General features: G+C 39.7%; 2 protein-coding genes across 3 annotated transcripts; both read left to right on the top strand.

Moving 5' to 3' along the window:
• The first annotated feature begins 12 nt into the window (after positions 1-12).
• Positions 13-2,794, top strand: cbln12 (cerebellin 12). Its single transcript, XM_043220517.1, has 4 exons — positions 13-150; positions 1,108-1,741; positions 1,814-1,933; positions 2,023-2,794. The coding sequence occupies exons 2-4, from the start codon at positions 1,466-1,468 to the stop codon at positions 2,218-2,220; spliced, it is 594 nt and encodes a 197-aa protein (XP_043076452.1). The 5' UTR covers positions 13-150; positions 1,108-1,465; the 3' UTR covers positions 2,221-2,794.
• Positions 2,795-4,162: 1,368 nt separating this feature from the next.
• Positions 4,163-22,691, top strand: chd8 (chromodomain helicase DNA binding protein 8). Of its 2 annotated transcripts, none has more exons than XM_043258497.1 (39): positions 4,163-4,277; positions 4,932-5,106; positions 5,460-6,511; positions 6,995-7,273; positions 7,361-7,477; positions 7,863-8,341; positions 8,438-8,552; positions 8,739-8,942; positions 9,116-9,184; positions 9,285-9,340; positions 9,588-9,705; positions 9,844-9,927; positions 10,145-10,282; positions 10,432-10,553; positions 11,814-12,057; positions 12,449-12,625; positions 12,737-12,880; positions 12,963-13,061; positions 13,161-13,320; positions 13,503-13,713; positions 13,845-14,040; positions 14,129-14,299; positions 14,440-14,730; positions 14,824-15,044; positions 15,172-15,374; positions 15,766-15,922; positions 16,017-16,106; positions 16,358-16,461; positions 16,644-16,767; positions 16,978-17,053; positions 17,166-17,440; positions 17,522-17,754; positions 18,506-19,156; positions 19,776-20,119; positions 20,207-20,293; positions 20,401-20,502; positions 20,599-20,709; positions 20,989-21,093; positions 21,647-22,691. In XM_043258497.1, exons 3-39 carry the CDS (start codon positions 5,555-5,557, stop codon positions 22,022-22,024), a joined length of 7,692 nt encoding a protein of 2,563 aa, XP_043114432.1. In that variant the 5' UTR covers positions 4,163-4,277; positions 4,932-5,106; positions 5,460-5,554; the 3' UTR covers positions 22,025-22,691. The 2 variants fall into 2 exon arrangements, with proteins under 2 accessions (XP_043114432.1, XP_043114426.1); XM_043258491.1 differs by having other exon boundaries at positions 19,773-20,119.
• The last annotated feature ends 1,139 nt before the right edge of the window (positions 22,692-23,830 follow it).

The raw sequence follows: 23,830 nt of genomic DNA, 5'->3' as shown, positions 1-23,830 counted from the left end.
GCTGGTGGAGTGGGTGGGAAGGGGAGGGTCTTGAGAGACAGGATGAGTACAGGAAGATCTGTAAGCTGTCAGATTCAGCGTTTCTCTACAGAAGCTTTGACACTTTGCATCATTACACCTGGGAAATCGAGGGACAGCCCACTAAATCGGGTAATTTTGCTATTTTTTCTTACTATGAAAGAACAGAGGGTTTAGTAAAGAAAATTATTTAAAAATATTTTCGTCTTGTTTTCTTGTAAGTTAATCTATGTTTAAAATTATATGTGTTTTTATAAAACATATTTTTTATTAATTGAAAAAAAAAGTATATAATAATAATAAAGGATATTTTGTTATTTCTACATGGAAACAAAGCAAAATGCTGATAATGTTTTTGTGTGTGTGGTCATATGGAGTTAGGTTAATGCTGTAAAGAGATTTTAAATAACCTAAAGTTATGTAATGTTACAATTTTGGAAGTTTTGTGAAGGAAATAAAACTAATACCTTGTGAAAGGAGTGGATAGCATTCAGGAACGGCACAGAGCAGAATTAGTTCTTATTTAAAAGAGCACAAACACTGAGGTTTCACTCAAGACCAGACGCAAAGAAAGCTGACCTTTGTAAATGTCATAGCTTCATAAAGACTACAAACATGACTTGAATAGTAAATTAATGTGGTGAGTTGTGCCACTTAAGACCCAATATAGACATATTTTATCTTCAGATTCTGAGATGTACATTCTTAGGTTTCGGGACTTTACATATTGTAGCCGTTTTAGCGTGCCAAAGCGCTGAGGAGAGAGAGGAGGTTTGGCCAATAAGCACCAGCGAAGGAGAGAGGGATAGAGGATCTGCGTAGGGGAGAGAGGTCCTGCATGTTGTGGAACGTCAGGAGGGAAGTGAGAGCGTGTTAAAGACAGATGGTCTCTCAGTGGAGTTGTTCTTTTTTCTCTCTCTTGTTCTCACTCTCTCCTGGATGCTGCTCCCCTCAGCTGAAAGAGATCCAAAGTGTTACCTCATGATCTTCATCCTTCACTGCTCCTCTTCCTCCTCCCCCACACAAGCGTACCTGTTGGCTTGCACAGCTCCTGTCTTATCCTCTCCCTCTCTCTTTGTCTTCTCACAGGTTGGCTATGATGATGGATTTTTTTCAGGATATCGAGAAACCTCTAAGTGTCCTTGCCTTTGGTCCCCTACAGGCAATTTAACAAGCACAGAAGCAGCTCTTCGTCGGGAAACTGTCACAGACAGGAGGGTGACGACAAAATAGCGCAAAAGAGGGAGAGAGAGAGTAAAAGAGTAAGTGAAGGTGAAAGACAAAACCGAGGATTTCAAGATCTATAACTTTTACAATAACTTCACAATTTTTGAGGATCCTTCACTTATTTTTCCTGGGTTTCCAGAAGACGACCTACTCAATAACATTTTAGGGAACATTTGCATCTAATTTCATCTGAGATATCACAAGTTGAATTAATAAGACAATGCTGCCCAGCTCTGGGTTGCCAAAGCTGATACTAGCTACACTTCTGCTAATCGGCCCCCTAGTTGTCAAAGGGCAAAATGACACAGAGCCCATAGTACTGGAGGGCAAATGCCTGGTGGTCTGTGACTCCACACCGTCTTCGGAACCAGCAGGTAATGCGCTGGGAATGTCCGTGCGATCAGGTACCGGCCGCGTGGCCTTCTCCGCTACACGGCAAACCAACCATGAGCCCACAGATATGAGCAATCGTACCATGATCATCTATTTTGACCAGGTAGGCGATCCATCCACATTAAAATACTTGCATGTAGTTTTGCTCCATTTAATCAGTCAGTTTTTTTATCAGATCTTGGTGAATGTTGGTGGTCATTTTGACCAAGAGAGCAGTATCTTCCTTGCTCCGAGACGAGGGGTGTACAGCTTCAACTTCCATGTGGTGAAGGCATACAACAGGCAAACCATACAGGTACAGACTAAGTATTGTTTCTTTCATTTATTGGCATATATATGGTGAAGGATGGAATCTTCCATTGCTTGTTGTTGACCTATTCACAGGTGAGTTTGATGTTAAACGGATGGCCGATGATCTCAGCCTTTGCTGGAGACCAGGATGTGACACGAGAAGCAGCCACAAATGCTGGGCTGGTGATTATGGAAAGAGGAGACAAGGCTTACCTCAAGCTAGAAAGGGGCAACTTAATGGGAGGCTGGAAGTACTCAACTTTTTCAGGCTTCCTGGTCTTCCCTTTATAAAAAAACTACCGCGTCAACAGCTGGGAGAGGAGGAGGGTGACATGCTCTCTGGGGATTTTTATTTTAAGAAAATGGAAGTCACAGAAAAGGTTATATTTGTTCTTCCTCTTTTTGGTGGCAGAGCAGATAAAATGAAGAAAATGAGATGATAAATATTATAATTAAATATTATTTATTTATTTTATTATTTTAAAATATAATTCAATATGACTGATATGACAAGATTAGAAAAAAATGACTGGAAAATCACTAAAAAGTCACTAAAATGAATTTGATTGTCTTTTTTGGAATGTATTTCAGATAATATGCTAATGTGTATGATTAAACTGAAAAAAACAAGGCATTGAGGAAAATAAGAAAAGACGTTCGTAGTAATATACAGTATTACAGAGGTTGTATATCAGAGGGGGTTTTTTTTAATCAATTTCTGAAATCACTTAATTCAAATATAACTTATCGACTTGATGTGAGATTTCTGTTTCTTATATGTTTGCCTGCTTATGGAGCTGTGTGTGTGTGTAATATAAAGCTTTGTAAAAATAAATCTCATTAAACCAAACCCCTTGACAAAATACCTTTTTGTTCTGTATGAAATTAAATATGACTTGTCCTCAACCTGTGTTACTTCTCTGAATGGGGTGTTTTACCTCTAATAACAGCTGTTTGTAAATATAGCTCTCAGCATCAGCTGGCACGGTTGACCAGGAATCATCACAGATAGCAGCATAGGCATAATAGATAACGGATACGAACTACAGTGGCACCGGTCGAGCAAAGGCAGATGGAGAATTTGGCAGGCAGACATGCAAGTGTACACTGGACTCCTATGGACCGTGCTGGGTGGGCTGTCACAGTCAATAAGTTACGCTGCATTGCTTTAAAGACACACACTTATTCACACATACGGAACAAGGAAAGAAAGAGAGGAGGAAAGAGATAAGGAGAGAGAAATAGAAAGGGCAAGAAAAGAACCAATCACTGATGTATTCATTTATTATTCTAACCTGTCTGTGAGCATGTATTTTTGTATGAAAGCGGCATGCCAATTTTAAGAAAGTAAGGTTAAAATTTTTTATCAAAACTTGCGGTTTATGATGTTTTAAAAATAATCATGTTAAATAGGTTATGCGGATGTAAGTTATTCATCATAAATTTGTGCTAACAGTATCCAGTGCATCCACAAAGCCTGTTGTCTGTGTTTTTATCATGCTAAATAACGTAGAATTGATTTGTTCAATCATCAATCATAATCTAGTGAACAATGGTGAGTAAATGAATAAATGCTTTATATATGTAAAGTTATGATGTACTTTTTTGTTTTAATAACAACAACTAATAATAATGTTGCTTTTAAAAATGTTTATCATATACACGTTTTGTGTGGTGGCATTTAAATAATATTTTATTTGCAATATGTTATGGGGGTTTCGTGTTGTTGTTGTTTTTGTCAAAATTGATAGACCTTTCTTATAAAACAGCAAAAAAAAAACCTCTTAACTAAATTAAAAAATGCCTTTGTGTCGACGTATGACAAAATATATACATATTTTACTATAAAATTCGAGCATTAATGTTTCATTTAGCATCACAAGCTTTATTGGCATATTTGGATACATTTGCCAAAATTACGTAAAGCTATGTAAAAATGATTTCGTAAACGTACAATTATAATATTTTATTTTCACTTAAACAGTCATAATAAAGAACGGAATCTATATCCGTTTAAATTCTAACAAGCGAGCATCTCGATACCCGGCGATAACAAGTAGGCCGCATTTAGTGCAGCCTCAACCGAACTACCCGTACGACCGATACCCATTAATGTCTCCCGCCCTGTAATTCCGCACACAGGAATTATAGACAACTTGTTCCACCAATAGAAGGCTTGTCTTTTGACAGCCTCTCCGAGCATGGACCAATCAGCGGACAGCAGATGAGATCGGGGGCTGCGCGTTCGACCCAGAGCTGGCAAGAAGTTAGTTCCTGCTCTACGCTGGCCGTTTCCTGTAATCGTACAGTGTTGTGAGACGGAGAAAGCCATGTGTGTCGATGCAAAGGTAAATTTAGCACCCCGAAATTATTGCGGGGAAAGTTGGGGCAGTGGATGGCAGCGTTATTAGGGCATATTTTACTAGAAAATACGCCCTGACCAAGTCGAAACAGCTTTGCGGCCTTGTCCATGTCTGTTCGTAGTCGGGCTATGGTTTTTGTAGCACGTTGCCTTTGGTTTGGTCCGGTTTGTTGATGAGAGAGATTGAAAGAGAGTCCGAACGAGAGACTGTGAGATGTATTATGAATGATGGAGGATCACTGATACAGCTTAAATCGGCCGTCAGAGAAAGACAAAATGATCGAGCACATATTTAGCATTTATAGCAATAGGAATCGCCATTGTGAACATTGATGGGTTTTGTCGAGTGTCTGCTTTAGGACTGTTGTTCCACGTTGATGGCAGGGCAAGGAAGGTAGTGCTGATTTCGGTTAGCTAAACTCAAATTCTATGATTTCTGAAGAACTATAAAGAGTATGATATTACATGGAATACAAATTTGCGCTCTTTGACTTTTATAAACAACGTTATGATACTCGCCAAGTGACATACAAGTCAGTCAGACATGATGCCATGTGAAGTAATGGCACTGCCATTCAGTAAGATGTAGCAACTGTATACTCTAAATGATTAAATTAATGTGTTTTCTTGTCTTTTCCAGGGCATCAGCACACACATTTATTGATGGATCTCTTAGAGTTCACTCAAATCAGAGAAGCAAAAAGTAACTCCAGAGAGTAGGAGAGGATAGAGGGGAAGGAAGAGAGAGAGTAAAGAAGGGTGAACCGGTGGACTCTCTCTTTTCCTGTTCCCCACTCCCTATCAATTAATTTCAGGTAAGTTTACCTGTCAAACTGGAGACTTTAAAACTCTGAGTTCACATATTGTAAAAGTTGTGAATTGGCAGTGATGTATGCTTTCTTTAACTTGATTTTCTTTCAGTGTGTATACATATGTATGTATAATACTTTAATTTTTTTTTCATTGTTTACATTTTTGCAAATTTTTCTTAAATCGTTATAAAAAAACATCCTTTTATTTATTAATTTTAAGGGCAATTACATGATTAACTATAGCTGCATAAATTAAATTCAGTAACTGTTCTTATGTTATAGCTTATATTATTATTTCAATAATGTATGGAAAGGAATACTTGGTGGTTACAGTTTTTCTCTCTTTTTTTCAACAGCATAATTGCGAACTTTCTTTAGACTTGTTGGATGTTTTTGTACCGACACTGGATATTACACATTCTTTGCTTTTTTTCACAAACTCTTTGACAAGATGGCAGACCCCATTATGGACCTCTTTGAGGACACACCACTGTTCAATTTGGATTCCCTACCGGAGGATGCGTTCTCCCAGGGCTCCTCAGACCCAGTTGAGGAGGCACTGAAGTTGGCACTGGGCCATGTGGACCCACCTATGGACCCTACTTCGGATCCTGGTGTCCCTGTGCTCAGTGACGTTGTCACAGATCCAGCTCTAATCCCAACACCCCTTGCAGCTCCTATCTCCATCCCACTGCAGACCCTTCAAACACAGCAGCCCACTCAGATTTCCCATGAGGTTTCTGTTGCTCCGGCTTCAATTTCCGTTCAGCCCTCTCTCTCTGTGGCCAGTAATAGCAGTGGGGCAGCAACGGTCCTGCTGAGTTCCCCTATTGGAGTACCTGTGTCTGGGACTCAAGTCACTACCCAGCAGCTGCAGACTCAGCAAATCGCTGTTACGCAACAGGCAGCAGGGCAGTCGGCCCCAAAAATTGTAATTCTCAAAGGCCCTCAGGGTCAGACTCAAGTGCTGCAGGGTGTCACAGGAGCCACAGGCTCTCCAGGGAAAGTCACCCTCGCTAGAGTTCTGACAGGGACCCCTCTTAGGCCAGGCATGGCGGTTGTTTCTGGGGGAACGGTGTTAAATGCGACATCTCCTGGGCAGGGACAGGTCAAAGTAGGCACTGGAGTTCAAAGGCTGGTTCAGACTACAAATGGACCAATGAAGCAGGTGTTACTGACCTCTGTGCCTCAGACTCAATCGCAGGTTCAGACGCAGCCGGTCCAGGTGCAGATACCTGCGCAGACGCAGCTGCAGTCACCGTCGCAGCCAGCACAGGTACAGGCACAGCTCCAGGTTCAGCCTCAGACACAGGTGGCATTACAAACACAGGACCAAGCGTCGGCTACTACGGCCCCTGGAGCGGCCATTCGACCTCAAGGTGTCACACTGTCAGCAGTGCCACAGCAGGTCAGTCTCTGCCAGGTTTGTTGTTATTGTTTAAAAGAAAATCAATAAACAACAGTTTGGTTATGTGCAATTAAATAACAGTAATAACAGTTAACTTGAATAAAATATAATAAAATACCTGAAATAAAAATAGATTACAAAAAATAGCTATATTGTTTTTGTATAATTTATTATGACAGTAAAATGTAAGTATTATACATTTTATGTAATTATTTCCATCTAGTTTCCTAAGGAGTATTTCTGTATTAAGATAATTACTACGTAACTAATAAAAATTATATGGAAAAAAGTAAAAAATTAAGCATGCAACAATTTCTAAAACGTTAACAATTAAAATGAAAAAAAAAAAATTAAACATTTTAATATAAGAACTAATAATATATCATTGACTCTAAAAATAACAATCAAAAAATCTTTGTTTTTTTACCAATTTGCAATTATTTTTGCTGTTAGAATCTTAATATCCATTTTATCTGTTTTCAGGGGGAAGCAAAGAGGATCACTCTGGTGCTACAGCAGCCCTCGCAAGGTGGAGCGGCCCAGGCTGGGACAGTGACAGTAGGGGGAACTGCAGCTGCAGGGGCGGGTCAGCAGGGCCAGCAGCCCAGGCTGGTGTTGGGCTCTCTGCCAGGCAAGTTGGTCCTGCAGGGAGGCCAGCTGGCAGCTCTCGCCCAAGCCAAGGCGGGTCAAACGGGTGCACAGCCGAAAGTGCTCACCATTCAGCTGCAAGTTCAACAGCAGCCCAATCAACAGGGAGCCAAGGTGAGTGAAGGACAGGTCGTGTGTTGGAAGATATGCTTTTTCTTGTAACTTGGTGGTTACTGGAGGCTTTTTCTCTGTGTTCAACAGTTTCAGTTGGTTTCTGGGGCAGCTAATGCTGGTGGCAGCCCTCAGGTGGTGCAGATTTCTCAAGGCCAAGGAGGACAAAGACTAGCAGTGCCTCTTAAACTACTGCTGCAGCCACAGGTAGGAGATGTTCATTGGAGTATGCGGAGCCATAAAAAACACACAGTATTCTATTATTTAAAGAAGTTTTATAATAGATACACTATTTTAGAAACAATTTGCATTATGTAATTACTTATTTATGATTTCTAAATGGGTCCATTAATGATTCTATTAGTACCCTCTCCCAAAAAATACACTTGCATGACTTGCAATATGAACATCCACCCAGTAACTACACTTTTTTTTTTTTTTTTCACCTTTTATAAGCTATATGTAACCCATTAGACCAACCAAACGATATTTGGTTCCAATATTCCAAAAGAACTGATTCTCTATTCCTAAACATTGTTTTTACATGGTGACAAAGTACAGTTCTCAAAATAAACTCTCACTTTTTCTGCAGTCAAGCACTGCTTCCAGTGCTGGTGGGGCCGTTTCTGTGGTTAAAGTTATCAATACCTCGGCTGCCGGCTCCACATCCGGCACCACCACTACAGCCGCGTCTTCCGGTGTGCGTTTGGCGAAAATCCAGGAGCCCGTGCGAAGAGTGGAGACCCTGTGCAAACAGGAGAAAGCAAATCGCATTGTTGCTGAGGCCATCGCACGTGCCAAAGCCAGGGGTGAAAGGAACATCCCCCGTGTGCTCAACCAGGATGAACTGCCTGCCGGACAGACCTCTGCAGACCTAGAAGGTGCCGCAGGAGCTGGAGGAGCCAAAAAGAAAGGAGGAGGTGGAAGTAGTGGAGGGAGCAAGAAGAAAAGCCCATGTACAGGCGGAGGGAAAGTGGTGGCAGGAGGAGACAAAAAATCCAAGGCAAAGACTCCAGGAGTGGTTTCTGGAGGCGGCGGTGGCAGTAAAAGTAAATCCAAGACTAAGCTCAAGTAAGTTATTATTTCTTATCCTCTTTGGATAAATTTGACTAATTTATTTATTTGCCTCTGCCTGTTTTTGTTCTCACACTTTATTCTCTCTCATAGCACCATCACTCTAGTGGGTGGTAAGAAAAGAAAACGAAATGCATCCTCTGACCATTCAGATATAGATCTAAGCCCACCCGTTTCACCTCGCACACTGGAGGAAGAAATGTCACAGGTATTACACGCTTACGCATTTACTTGTTCCTGATCTAAAATCAGTCACTCAGTGATTCATGGCAGCCATTGAAGTGCTGTACATGTTGGCAAGCATTAGAGCTGCATTGTGTGACACAATTTTAAATATAGAGAATTGGATCAATGCCATAAACCTGATTTGTTGACTCTACTGTTCTCCCAACAGAAGCGACGTTCTAATCGTCAGGTGAAACGGAAGAAGTACACAGAAGATTTGGACATTAAAATCACTGATGACGAAGATGAAATGGATGCGGATGTTGATGTGACCACAACTCCTGTGTCTAGTGCAGGGCATCTGCAGTCTATGGGAGCAGAACTCCAGCAGGAACTGGATGGGGATGGTCTTCCAAGCATGCAGTTTTTTGTGGTGCGTCAGCACTCTAGTCATATAGCAGACTGGATGTTTGTGGTGCTTTCTGCCGTTTCTTTTTTTCCTTTTCATTAGTGGTTTTATCAGACGTTTTTAGCTGTTTACAGTTGACACAGTGCCACCAGCATTACGGTGTTGATAATTGTGGACATGTTTTTGATTTGTTCCAGGAGAACCCAAGTGAGGAGGACGCTGCTATTGTGGATAAAATATTGTCAATGCGGGTGACCAAAAAGGAGGCAAGTATCTGTTCATACTAATTGCTGTCATTAACTCGTGAAATTTTGCACTAGTCTGTTCTGACCTAAACCTTTGTGGCATTTTCTTGTCCTGATGCAGGTGTCTCCAGGGCAGTATACTAACGTGGAGGAATTTTTTGTCAAATATAAAAACTAGTAAGACATTACTTGTTTTCTGTTTTATTTTTTTTTGTCAAAGTAGAACTGATTTAGTTTTAGAGTTTTCAATTCAAAGACAAACTTAAAAGGATTTATATAAAACATTTTTGTTCAATTACATTTTCTGTTGTTCATTTGGCTAAATTGATTAATGTTTCTAAATAATAAACATTTCATCAACCAGTATTTTTTTGCATATGGGTAAAATTTATTTCTTGAGAATGTTCATTTATGGTGTTTCTAGCTCGTACATGCACTGTGAATGGGCCAGTCTTGAGCAGCTAGAAAGAGACAAGAGAATCCATCAGAAGTTGAAGAGATTCAAGACAAAACAGGCACAGATGAGGAACCTATTCCAGGAAGTAAGACCCTATAAATTTAAAATTAGGCAAAAAAGCCATGTTTTGTTTGGTAGTATAAGACCTATTTCTTCAGAAAACATTACTGACTGTGTTCTTGAGTATTTATAAGCATATCTGGAACACTTCCCTGTGCTTCAGGATGAGGAACCTTTCAATCCAGATTATGTGGAGGTTGATCGTATTTTGGATGAGTCTCACAGTGTCGATAAAGACAATGGGGAGGTAAGAATACACAATATCAGAATATCACAAAAAAGGTGATCCTGAGGATATTCAAATTGAACATGCATTTGTCTTTGTATTTAATTGATTTATCATACAGTACTGGTCTACTGGTACATGGCTAGAATGAACAGAGTGATTTTTAATGTGGTTGTTTTTTGTATTTCTTGGTACATGTATTTAAATGTATTTCTGATTACTGTTTTCCCTCTCACAGCCGGTTGTGTACTACTTAGTGAAGTGGTGCTCTCTGCCCTATGAAGATGCTACTTGGGAGCTGAAGGAGGATGTTGATGAAGCAAAAGTAGAAGAATTCAGGAAGATTGAAAGCCGCCCAGCCCGACTTAAGAGAACTGTGAGATACTGTCATGCTCATCCACTGCATACTGTTTTTCTGCCTCTTTCCCTCTCCTCTCAGTGCCTGGTCACCAGAGCATTTTTTTGGTTTATTAAGAAACAGATGAGACAGTGGTTAATTATTAATAAGACTTGCTCTTTCTTTAGCCTCGACCTGCTGCAAGTGCCTGGAAGAAGCTTGATGAGTCCAGGGAGTATAAGAATGGGAACCAGCTCAGAGAGTACCAGCTTGAGGGAGTCAACTGGCTGCTCTTCAACTGGTACAATAGGTAAGCATCCTGCTAAGATGTGAAGAAATTTGTAGCTCATAAATATAAAAAGGGGTCATCCACAATTATTTTTTTAATTTAATTTTTGTTCATTTCAGTCCATGCGTTTTAATTTTGAGGCATCTTTAGGTTTGTGTACTCTTTAGTTAGCAAAATAAAGTTGCTTTTTTAAAAAAAAAAAAAAAAATTGCATGCTTTCTCTTCCAGGAAATTGAATCAAGAATATTGATGATTCATCCCCTGCTCAGGGGTACATAAAAATGTGCTCCAGAGTGAGATTGTTCCCTCCCCCTCAATTATAAATACCACCTGCCACTGATCCAATGCTAGAGCAGTAAACAGACAGTAGCTTGGTGATTTAAAAAAAAAAAAAAAAAAAAAAACATAAGTAAATAATTTGACAGCCTACTATTTGGACACATCAGCAGCCTCCTGATGATGATCGTGGGCGTCATTATCAGAACAGTCACCCTGGGATCTTTGTTTGAATTATAGCCTTATTCAAATAACAAATGTAGGCTCATTTGTTCTTTATTACTGCCTGATTCTAGCAGGACTGCAGGCGTAGGTGCCAAGAAATGGTCTATTAATTGATTTTTGTCTATGGTGCACTCTAGGGTTGTCACAAATTGCGTTCAAACTATTTTACGGGGTCAGTAATAGTTATTTCAGTACAGAGATTGAATGGATTGACAAAACAGTAGGCTACAAGTGTGCATGTTTTAGTTTGTTTATAGTGTTGGGTCTGGATGCCCCTTTAAGGTTCTTCCCCGCGAAGTCACTCTTGTTAAAATAAAGAGACGACAATTTGTTTCTAATTTTCAAAGAGCTCGCATGTGACGTCTTCAGTTGCAAGCGAGAGCAAAACCGTTTTCCAGTCTGCCTTGGTTTGCATCTGAAAGCCCCACCAGGAAACCTCCTTTTTATTGTGAAAAGATAAGAAAACACACCATGTCACAAAGTGGAGCATCATATCATAGCGTGACTCATCCAAGGTTGAGTTCTGAGTTTAAGACTGTCTTCCCAAAACTTGCGAGAAAGCGGCCTTGGTACGCAATAAGCCAAGATATGAGAGAACAAGCAATCCTTGAAGATATGCACACACATCTGCTCTGGAAGTTTCCATCATGCAGTCACTTAATGCCAACATTAAATCATAGAAAATCATATTTCATCTAACATTGGTTTATTTTTTATACTGAAGAAAATTTTCCTCCTTTGTCCATTTTTTACATCTTCTCTTCGTTATTCATGACACAGGCAAAACTGCATCCTAGCAGATGAAATGGGTCTGGGGAAGACCATTCAATCCATAGCCCTGTTGTCAGAAGTGTTTGCAGCGGGGGTCCAGGGGCCGTTCCTCATCATTGCTCCTCTATCCACTATCACAAACTGGGAGAGAGAGTTTTCCACCTGGACAGATATGAATGCTATTGTTTACCACGGCAGTCTGGCCAGTAGACAGATGATCCAGCAGTATGAAATGTACTGCAAAGATGACAAGGTTGGTATAGATGTGTGCATTGTGCATTTGTCTCATCAGTTTGATTGACTAAACGGCAGTGCTGTTATTTTTAACTAAAACTGTAAATTAAATCTGAAATGAAAGTCTATAAATATTGAAATGTTATTTATTTCAATTATTTGTCAAGTCAGAATTCTAACTTTCATTTGAGCTGAAATGCTAAACTTAAAAGAATTAAAATAAGCTAAATGGAAAAAAATACACATGCAACATATAAGATACAAATTATAAACTCACTGTAGCTAATAAAAGCTAAACGTTAATAAATACAATGACATTTTTTGGTTATTCTAGTAATATATTTTGATAGCCCCATTCTGACTTCCCCTTTCCCTTTTATTTATTTATTTTTTCCCTCCATTTTCTCTAGGGACACTTGATACCAGGGGCCTATAAATTTGATGCTCTGATCACCACATTTGAGATGATTCTATCAGATTGCCCAGAGCTGAGGGAGATTTCTTGGCGCTGTGTAGTAATTGATGAAGCTCACCGTTTGAAGAACAGAAACTGCAAACTACTTGACAGCCTCAAGATGCTTGACCTTGTAAGTTATTCATATTTCAATTTTTTGCTTAAAAGAAACTTTATTTATACAAATAATTGAGATTCAATAACTGACAGTGCTGTTTTTCTGTTTTGTTTTTTTTGTTTTCAGGAGCATAAAGTGTTGTTAACAGGCACTCCACTTCAAAACACAGTAGAGGAGCTGTTTAGTTTGCTGCACTTTCTGGAGCCAGCCCAGTTCCCCTCAGAGATAGAGTTTTTGCGCGAGTTTGGAGATCTTAAAACAGAGGAGCAGGTAGGAGAAATGTGACAAGATTAAGGCAAATCACATTATGTATGTGCATCAGCAGTTTAATGTCACTGTCTTTGATTTTCAGGTCCAGAAACTGCAGTCAATTCTAAAGCCCATGATGCTGCGAAGACTGAAAGAAGATGTAGAAAAGAACCTCGCCCCAAAACAGGAGACCATTATTGAAGTATGAACTGTTTCTAGCATCAAGACTGTTTTTTGATGGTAAACATTTTTAAACTTCAATTTTGTAAATTCTGAGTGCATCATTTTTTGTGGTCCTCAGGTGGAGTTGACTGATGTACAGAAGAAGTATTACCGTGCTATTCTGGAACGTAACTTCAGCTTCCTCAGCATGGGAGCCACACAAAATAGCAATGTACCCAATCTCCTCAACACAATGATGGAACTTCGAAAGTGCTGCAACCACCCTTACCTCATTACAGGTACTAAATTAATGACTGTTCCTTTGTAGTTGCTCGTTTGTCATTTTAGCCTTACGATCTTTGTTTACATGTTGTTGAAATGTTTTACTTTGGTCCTGTTGCACAGACAAACTGATGCTTGTTGGTTTCCCGACTGTGTTTTTTTGTTTATATTGCTCAATTCTTTGTGTGTGTCTGTGCAGGTGCTGAGGAGAAGATAGTGTCTGAGCTGAGGGAGGTGTATGATCCTCTGGCTCCAGACTTTCATCTCCAGGCTCTGGTGCGCTCTGCAGGGAAACTGGTTTTGCTGGATAAGCTGCTTCCTCGCCTTAAGGCTGGTGGGCACAAGGTGCTCATCTTCTCACAGATGGTGCGATGCCTTGACATCCTTGAGGACTACCTCATACACAAGAGGTATAGCTTTAGAAGTGTAAACTGTGAGATGGAAATGTGTGATTTTATAAGGCAACTGCAGCCAAAGCGTTTTAATTCTGCCATCTGGTTTGTTAGCTGGATCTAAAATTAGATGTGTTGTCTCTGATCAGATACCTGTATGAGCGCATTGACGGGCGGGTCAGAGGAAACCTGCGACAAGCAGCTATCGATCGCTTTAGTAAACCTGATTCAGACCGGTTTGTCTTCCTGCTTTGTACCCGGGCTGGAGGTTTGGGCATTAATCTGACTGCTGCTGACACCTGTGTCATTTTCGACTCTGACTGGAACCCACAGAATGATCTTCAAGTGAGCATCTTTTTTTTCCATAGCGCGTTCAGTGCATAAAAGATGATACAGAAGTTCAGTTTCATTATTTGTCTTCTCTTCCATACAGGCTCAGGCACGTTGTCATCGTATTGGTCAATCTAAAGCGGTGAAGGTTTATCGTCTCATTACCAGAAACTCCTATGAGAGAGAGATGTTGGACAAAGCGAGTCTTAAACTAGGACTTGATCGAGCTGTTCTGCAAAGCATGAGTGGAAATAAGGACAGCAGTGTTAATGGGGTAAGAATTAAATCATATTGCTTTGTTAAAGTGATAGTTAATCCAAAATGAAACATGTAAGTTTTGTTGAGAACTTTAAATTCAACACAGAAGTAATTTTGTGATGGATCATCACTCACTGTGCTTTTAACTTTCCTCAGATCCAGCAGTTTTCAAAGAAGGAGATAGAGGATTTGCTTCGTAAAGGTGCTTATGCAGCAATTATGGATGAGAACGATGAGGGCAGCCGTTTCTGTGAAGAGGACATTGATCAGATCCTTCAGAGAAGAGCAACTACCATCACTATAGAGAGTGAAGGCAAAGGATCCACCTTTTCCAAGGCCAGCTTTGTGGCATCTGAAAACCGCACAGATATTGCTCTGGATGATCCTGAGTTCTGGCAAAAGTGGGCGAAGAAAGCTGACATAGACATGGACACTCTCAACAGGAAGGTACGGTGTAGGATTTGTCAAATGGTTACTATATTCTTTATTTTCTGCTAATTTATCCTTTTTTAATTAATCTCTCTCTCAAACACTTTGCAGAATACTCTTGTGATTGACACACCAAGAGTAAGAAAGCAAACTCGTCAGTATTCCAGCTTGCGCGGAGAAGGCGGAGATCTGTCTGACTTGGACAGCGATGATGACTACCCGCCCCATAATTCCCGACAATCTCGGGCCTCTCGACGCTCAGACCGACATTCTGGTGGTGGTTATGGGCGCACAGACTGCTTCAGAGTAGAAAAACACCTGCTTGTTTATGGGTTTGTGACCTTGTTTCTTTCTGATCATATTTAGTTGTGTTGATTTTAGTTAGTTTCAACTCATGAGTGTGAATACTTTTGTTATAATTTCCTACTTAAATCTTTTTACATGACTTTGTCTACATAGGTGGGGCCGTTGGCGGGATATTCTGTCTCATGCTCGCTGTAAACGCCGTCTCAGTGAACGTGACGTGGAAACCATCTGCCGTGTCATCCTGGTTTTCTGTCTGATACATTACCGTGGAGATGAGAACATCAAGAGCTTCATCTGGGAACTAATCACCCCTCCAGAGAATGGACGAGAACCACAGGCTCTGCTTAATCACTCTGGTATGACTTTCTATCATTTATTTTTTTTTAATATAAATTCACTTTGGTTCTTTCAGCAAGGACCCTCAGATTGTGCTCCATCTAGCCTTCAGAATCTCATGGCCAATATTATACAGCCATTTTCCACTCTTCTGACATTTGTGTATGATTGTTGCATTTACAACTTCAAAATTGATTAAGCAGCCATAACCGTCTACTTATTCATCATGGAAAAATTCTGAGTAAATGCATCCACACAAACAGTTGCCACCCCAATATGACAGAGTGGTCTAAAAAAAAAATTATTGGGGTGACTTTGTAAAGCTACATCATATGTATGTTGTGAAATAAAGCATTAGCTTCATGCTAAACAAGCTTAAAGTGCTCTTAATAGTGCTCTTTTTTCCTTTAGGTCTGTCTATTCCTGTCCCTCGTGGCAGGAAGGGGAAACGAGTCAAGGCTCAGAGCTCTTTTGATGTACAGAAAGTTGAGTGGATCCGAAAGTATAATCCTGACAGTCTTCTGCTTGATGACAGTTACCGAAAACACCTCAAACACCAGTGCAACAAGTATGTTTGATATAACGGGGACATTATTATACTATTTAATTATACTGTGCAAAATATTAGCTTGAGTGTCTTCAACTGACTGTCTTTTTTTCAGAGTGTTGCTGAGAGTACGCATGCTGTATTACCTGAAGCAGGAGGTCATTGGAGAACATGCTGATTCTGTATTGAGAGGAGCTGATGCAAGGTATAGCCATCACCTGATTTCATTGTTTTAGACAATTATCATTACACCTTTTGCATCTAAATACAAAAGTTTGCATCACTGTGGTTTAAAGCATCTGCTAAAGAAATGTAAATCTTGCTTGTGTCCCCAACAGTGTCAGTTATCATTAAATCTTTCATTCAATCTTTTGATGATTATTTGAATTGATCAGGCATTACCGTTTAAATGGAAACTTGTGGATTTCTTTACTAATGCTAGTGTGTCATTTGCAGGGATATTGATATCTGGTTGCCTGAAATGGAGCAGCAGGATGTTCCGTCTGGCTGGTGGGATGCGGAAGCTGATCGATGCTTGCTTATCGGTGTCTATAAACATGGTATGTAAAGGCCTTATTAAGGTCACACTATCTTCAAAGATGTCCAATTATTAAGAGCTTCCTTAAGTTGTTAGGTCTTTTAGCCAGATTCAAGAGTTACAAGTCATTCTTATATGCTCTGCAGACTAAAATAATTTTGCATATCCTTAATGTGTTTTTCTATCTGTATCTTGCAATTTCAGGATATGAGATGTACACCACTATGCGTGCTGACCCCTGCTTGTGTTTTGTTGAGCGATGTGGCCGTCCAAATGAGCAGGACATTAATGCAGAGCAGCAAGCAGCAGACCCAGAACTTGGCGAGGGGTCAGTTTCAGACGGACCTGGTTTTTGTTTCTCAAAAGCATCACATGCAAAGTTGATCACAGAGATCATTGGAGATAATGGTTTCTATGATCTACTTAACAATACTTTTTGGGAACCGCAGTTCTGATCTCTTAACACCTGCATTATAATCTTCTAGCTTATGATTGACTGGTATTTTTCTTGTGAACTTATGTTCTTACTGTGTTTTAGAGGGGACTATGACAAGTACTCAGAAGATCCAGAATTCAAACCTGCGACAAGACATACCAAGGAGGTATATGAAGAGGTAAATGTTGTTTTTGAATCACTTTTTCCCCCTGTAACCTTTAAAGTAATTCTGGTACATTTCTCTCTTGTTATTACGAGTTTTAATTTAATAAAAATATGCTGCTCCTCAGGCGGATTCAGTGAATGCAGACGGTGAGATTTGTGTGGAGGATCGCTCTGCCCCTGTGCAGGTTGAGGGGCCTCCTTCGGGATTGTCAGATTTGTGTTACTGGCCAACAAGCTCGTCCCTCACAGCCAGACTGCGCCGTCTTATCACAGCCTACCAACGCAGTTACAGGCGAGAGCAGCTTAAGATAGAGGCAGCAGAGAAGGGCGACCGTAGACGTAGACGCTGTGAACAAGCCACAAAGCTCAAAGAGATAGCCCGACAAGAACGACAACAAAGGTATGTTCCTTAAATAACCCATTATAAAAGCTTCCTCTTGAGTTTCGATGTCCAGCTTTCTCATTATCTTCTCTGTTCCAGGTGGACTCGTAGGGAGGAGTGTGATTTTTATAGGGTGGTATCAACATTTGGGGTCGAAAGGATAAAGAAAGAAGTCGATGCTCCCGAAGGGGACGAGCATCATTTGGATTGGAATCGCTTCCGTTCTTTTGCTCGCCTTGATAAGAAAACTGATGAGAGCTTGACACGTTATTTCAAATGCTTCATGTCTATGTGTCGAAAAGTGTGCCACCTTCGGCCAGCACGTGGAGAAGGTACATTTTGCTTTAAATTTATGTACTTCTACTGATAGTCAATGTAAAGCAGTTTTTATTTTTTTTTATTTTTTTGTGTACTCATATAAAATGACTTGTTTTTAAAGTCGGCATGAAACGGAAGTTGAGCTTGTCATTTTTTCCTTTGTGTGAAATATATCCAAGTGAAACGGCTTCTGAAATTTGAGTGATGTAGAATAAGACTTGTCAATTTTGGTTACATGCCGACTTCAAGTGGACCTGAATATTGAATAAGAACCTGTGTGGAAATTGGTTTAGATTAATATTTTAAATCAGATGAAATTAAATGGAAAAAGTTTCTACCCACCCTAAAATGAAAATTTTGTGATTAATCACTTTACCCCTATGTTGTTCTTTCGTCTTCACAACACAATCTAAAATATTGTCAAAAAAACCGAGAGGCATTGACTACCAAACAAGACATTATCCGTATACTTCATCTTCCATTCGAGGTTCAACTGTAACATTATGAAGCTACAAGAATACTTTTTGTATGGAGGGAAAAAACAAGTACTAGATTTAATTTTAATATATTATATTCAACAACTGGCAATTTTCATTTTGGGATAGGGTAACACTTTAAACTTGAAGCTACCTCATTAAATAAGAAATGTTGCCTTGGAAGCTAAATAAAATTAGTTGTAAGTGCTAAAACGTAAATAAACATAAAAAAAAAAATTATAGCTTTATGTAAGACATTGCTTACTGTTATCTCTTCTTCCTCTATTAGAATCTCAAGATTTGTCCCAGTCTCTGGCTCCCATCACAGAAGAACGAGCCTCGCGCACACTCTACAGGGTCAGCTTGCTTTGTCGTCTACGTGAGCGCATTCTTCCTCACCCCTCATTGGAAGAACGCCTCAGTCTGGCACCACTCTCCTCTGACCTTCCCAACTGGTGGAGCATCCCACAGCATGACCACGAGCTGCTCTTAGCTGCCGCTAGACATGGCGTCAGCCGCACTGAACTCTCAATCTTCTCTGACCCACAGTACTCATTCAGTCAGGCCCGCCTCGACTACCTCCAGAACCAGCAAGCCCAAGCCGCTTCGCAGATTCATGCTTTAAGTCAGTCACAAGATACAACAAGTATCAAAGAGGAGAGTCTAGATGATGAGTCTCGTCTGCTGGGGGTGGAGGCCCTCTGTCCGTCAGATTCTCCAGCCATGCTCCTCACCCATTCTGAGGGGAAAGTGGGAGTTCAGGCTGGATGGGGCTGGAAGAAGAGCAAAAACAATGGGCCCAGTGAGAGAAAAGCAGGAAGAGAGCGAGGTGAAGGGCCTTCGGACTCTGATTCTGATTCAGATTCAGGCTCATCTTCCTCCTCACATCATTCTGGCAGCTCAGATGATAGCGGAGACAGTGATGCTGAGAGAGAACAAGGTGAGGAGACACTGCATTTAAATTGTTTAGCAGTATAGCTTAAAATATTATTTCCTATGATTTTACCTTTTTATGTTGTTCAGTGCAACTCACAATTAATGTTACAGCTATTTGCTTTTATTTTATTTATTTATTTTTGAAACCAGCTAAATCAATTTTGCCAGTTAAACTCAACGTTTAATTCAAGTGAACTATAATAAAAGGGGAAAAAATGAGTTCTTATATATAAACACCAGAAAGAATTATGCTTATTTCTTTTTATGGATACCAGAATAACAATACACAAATAGCACAGTTATTGTATAAATAATTTGAATGAAATATGGAAGTATTTGAATACCTGAAAAGTTCCTAGTAGGGACTATTAATATTGAGCAACTTTTTTTGCTGAATGATCCATTGAGTTTGAGCTGATTAATAGAATGTTACTTGAGATTGAAGGATTAGTTCACCCAAAATTATGAATTGTAAATTCAAAGTTAAACCTATATGACTTTGTCTTCCGTTCGTTCTTATCTTTGAGCATTTTTTTTTTTTTTTATTCTCTGGCCGGCTGTAATAGTTGAGTGGGTTCATTTGTTTGTGATTTGTTAATAGAATGATTCTGATCTCTTAGCAGCAGCTCTTAAGATATGTGATGGTGATGAAGAAAACAGCATCCTCTCACTCACACCATCTCAAGAAGGTGCACCACCTGAGTCCCTCACTGACCCGCTGAGAGTTGATTGGCCCAAAGACCGTGTGTTGATAAACCGAATAGACAACCTCTGCTCACTGGTTCTAACGGGGCACTGGCCATCAGGTCGACGCTACGTCTCTGACATACAGCTCAGTACTACATCTGAAGAGCCTGACCTCGGAGATGACCTAGGTTACCCTAGAGTGGCACGCAAAACCACCAGTGCCCTGTCTGCAGAAGCTCTTGAAGGCCAAGAATCAGAGTTCACAGTAAAACTCTTAAAGGTGAGGTGGTGTTCAGATATTTATGAACATCAGCTGTCTTTTACGTTTCTGCTTATTTCATTTTTGCATTTGTGTCACTTTCTTTAGGAGGAGGGGCTGAAGTTGACATTTTCTAAGCAGGCTCTCATGCCAAATGGTGAAGGGAGTGCACGCAAAAAGAGAAAGGACCATGAGGTGCTGTCTCATGAATTTGTAACCGGTCATAAGTAACTATTTAGTTTGCTTTGCTTTGCTTTCTGAGGTTTTTGCAGCTGTATAATGTGCTTGTTTTCTGACATTAGCTGGTAGATGCTGAAGGGGTTCTTCATGCTCCCCGCAGAAGGGACCTTCCTAACTGGCTCAAAGAGAACCCAGATTATGAAGTGGAGGGAGACATGTTGGAAGTACGTGCAAAGTTCAGGGCTAATTCTGAGTTGTTCTTGGACCGACATAGCTGAAAAATTATTTATAATTTTTAATGATATCTTTTTTTGTTACAGTTACTGGTGAACCGGACCAAAAGGAAGAGGCGGAGGAAGAGGGTAGAGAAAGGAGCAGCACTTACTGGCAGTGAGAGAGTGAAGGTCATAGACATAAGCACAGGCAAGAAGGTGAGTGAAGACATTTGACAATTCTGCCATAATTAACACTTTTCCCGTTTAGACTACAAAACAAGCAGCACAAAACATTGATGATAAATGTTATTTAGCACCAAATTTGCTTATTAGACTGGTTTTCATGTCTTTAAAAAAAAAAAAAGTATATATTTTTTTAAATCAAGTAATTGATTGCTGTTGAATCAACATTAAACAATGTATTTTATGTCAGATAGTAATAGTTCTTGACATTTGCATTTAAACAGTCGGTCTTGCACTCTTTATGCTCTTCAGTTTAGTGGAATATTCGGGCCTTTACTACAGGACCTGAGAGAGTACCTGGAGGGGAATCCTGACCACGTTGTAGCACCAGAATGGTCTGAGACTGTTCGCAACTCGGTTAGTGTCTCCTGTCTTAACTCATTGTGTTTATAGTAGGGCTGCATGATTATTCGGAAGGAAAAAAATATCACAATCTAAATGACGGTGATTCACTTTTGTGTGTTTCTGTTCATTCAGATCATACTGCATTCACATGTTATTGGTCACACTCACACCATAACAAAACACTATTAGTTTCCAAATCAATCATAGATCACAATCACTTTTCTCCTCTCCTTCATTGGCCACGTTCTGCAATCACTCACGTGACATGTAATGGCCTTTTCACACAGGACACAGCATGCGCTGTGTTACGCTGTGAAACCCATTCATTTCATTGGCTTAGGCCACTGACACACAAGCCACGCTTAAAGTTCAAAATAGTCCTGTTTGAAAAGGCTAATAATGCAGATGATACATGGGTGATTAACAAAATCTCTACAATCATCTCTAATGTGTCACCAAAAAGTATCAGGGGTTATCTTTATCTACCCTGGTTGTATAGTGTATTTTAGGTCAGTTACAGTCAGTGGTTATTTTTTTGGAATTTAATCTGATCCTTCAATTTCAGGGCTTCTTGCCTGAGAGTTTATTCCACAGACTGTTGAGTCCCCACTCTTCAATCCCCAAAAAGAATCGCCATTACCTCTCCACCCCTTCGATCCAGACTGATGACCCTCTCCTGGGAGGTGGCGAAGGGGAGACATTAGTTTCCGATGGCGCATACATGATGGATGACGAGGACCTGGAGGACGGCAGTCACCTCACATCATCTCACCACTTCCTTACTCCAGCCTATGATGTGAAGATGGAGCCGAGTGCTCTTGATATGGACGGAGGTGACAGTTTGTCACAAGGTGGCTATGATAGCTCAGACAGAGAGGCCATTTTGGATGATGTCATCATGGCCCAGAAGAATTCAGACTCTTCCTCGAGCTCCGAGGATTGACCAAATCTCACGTTAGATGTAGTAAACCGAGATCATGACAGTCTTTTATTTTATTATATTCTGCCTTCATTATTTTTATAATTATTATTGATGTTATTGCTTAAAATATGGAGTAACAATTTTTTTTGGGTTGGATTTGTACTTGACTGTTTGTGTAGAAAAGACATAGGCGCCTTTTTTTTTTTCTTCTTCTTTTTCCTCTCTTTACACCTCATTCAGCACATTGTGCAAAATCTTAATTCCAGATGGATGAAATATATCAATTTCATGTTTCACATACCCACAGTAAGCCCCTTTATTGGCTGGGAAAGGAGCTGTTAGTCTCACTTCCTCTGGCTGAACTGTTTAACAGTGTGCTGGAGGATCCATAGTCATGCACTGAGCTGAGCCATCATGGTGCCTCGGTCTGGTGAAGAACATGGAGTTTTTGTTGGATGTATATCTTTTTTTGTGTGTGTGTGTGTGTTTGGGGGGCGGTGGGGATGGGTAGGATTTGGGGATTAGGGTTAGTTACTGAAACAATGTTAGACAGATGATGGCTGTATTGTACAAAGTAGAGTTGGTCCTATGCCTGCAATGATGCAAAAATTATGCGTTTATTCCCGTTTCAATAACTGACTCCAACTGTCTCTGTGATATAAATATGAATAGCAGTCTACAGTGGAAACTGATGTCTGTGGAATTATTTTCAAGTGTAGATATTTGACTACTCAAGGCCATTTTTATTGACACGGAATACATGCAGAGTAGAGTAAGTTAATTTTCTCTTTCATATTTCATTCTTGGATGAGGTATCAATCATGGTATTCAATGATTGTGTTTTGATGAATTTAGTTGATGTGTAAGACATTAAATGACCAATTTAGAATAATTTAAGGTTGACTAAGGCATTGCAAGACCCAACAGAGAATAAAAATCCAAAATATTAAGTATGTCCAGCAGGGTTAATATTTCTTGACCCCTACAGTGTTGGAGGTAAGCCAGGTTTAACTATTTGTCATGGTTATTCGTTAAAATCAATATTTGGTGTGAAACAAATAGGTGCCGTTTGAGCTCTATCTGAAGTGAATACTTACTGTAATTATTTCTATAAAAGATACTGACGAAATGGCTGATACAAGTCATTTTAGACATTTTGCAAACTTTTCAAAATTACAATTTTATAAACCTTTAACATTTTTATAAATCAGATTTAAAGGCACAAGATTAATATAAACCATATTTGCTGTTTTACCCAAGTCACTTTCAGTGGGATATTGCACAAAAATAAAATTGGAACACAGAATATACTTTAACATAAATTAAAGAAAAATGCTTTGAACTCATTTTTTAGAGAAAATATAATGCACAGTACCTAGGGACATGGCAAAAAATGGAAAGCTTAAAGGAGTCCTTTATAGTCCTATATTAACTTCAAAAGTAAAAGAAACTACAATGATGGAAAACATTTAGGTGTGAGTGTATTTTTAAACAATGGAAAGTATATGGGAGACAAAATGGATTGTCATGCACATTAGGAATATGCCAAAAAAAAAAAGGTCACATGAGAAAACAAGAATCTTTTTAGAGAGGAATTCAAATTACGGGACATTTTTTGTTTATTGTAAAGATTTGCGAGTAATGTTTGTTTGCGTCATGATGGAACAGCACTGCTTCAAAACTCCAGTAATCATAAACGAGCGTGATTGGTGCACATCTAAAATGGCTGATAAAAGTAACAGCTGTCATGTGATATTGTAGCAGCAGCGTAGAAAATAATTTGTGATGGCTTTTGAATTGTAAAAACATAATAACGAAAAAATAATG

The sequence above is a fragment of the Puntigrus tetrazona genome, chromosome 2 (assembly GCF_018831695.1).
Source record: "Puntigrus tetrazona isolate hp1 chromosome 2, ASM1883169v1, whole genome shotgun sequence".
In the NCBI taxonomy this organism is placed as follows: Eukaryota; Metazoa; Chordata; class Actinopteri; order Cypriniformes; family Cyprinidae; genus Puntigrus; species Puntigrus tetrazona.
This window is presented reverse-complemented; position numbering and strand designations above follow the sequence as displayed.

Coding starts and splice junctions, on each gene's coding strand:
- cbln12 (XM_043220517.1), top strand. CDS start 1,466: ATGCTGCCCAGCTCTGGGTTGCCAAAGCTGATACTAGCTACACTTCTG. Junction 1,742..1,813: donor TGATCATCTATTTTGACCAG/GTAGGCGATCCA, acceptor TTTTTTTATCAG/ATCTTGGTGAATGTTGGTGG. Junction 1,934..2,022: donor ACAACAGGCAAACCATACAG/GTACAGACTAAG, acceptor ACCTATTCACAG/GTGAGTTTGATGTTAAACGG.
- chd8 (XM_043258491.1), top strand. CDS start 5,555: ATGGCAGACCCCATTATGGACCTCTTTGAGGACACACCACTGTTCAAT. Junction 16,768..16,977: donor GACCCAGAACTTGGCGAGGG/GTCAGTTTCAGA, acceptor ACTGTGTTTTAG/AGGGGACTATGACAAGTACT. Junction 20,710..20,988: donor ACATAAGCACAGGCAAGAAG/GTGAGTGAAGAC, acceptor TATGCTCTTCAG/TTTAGTGGAATATTCGGGCC.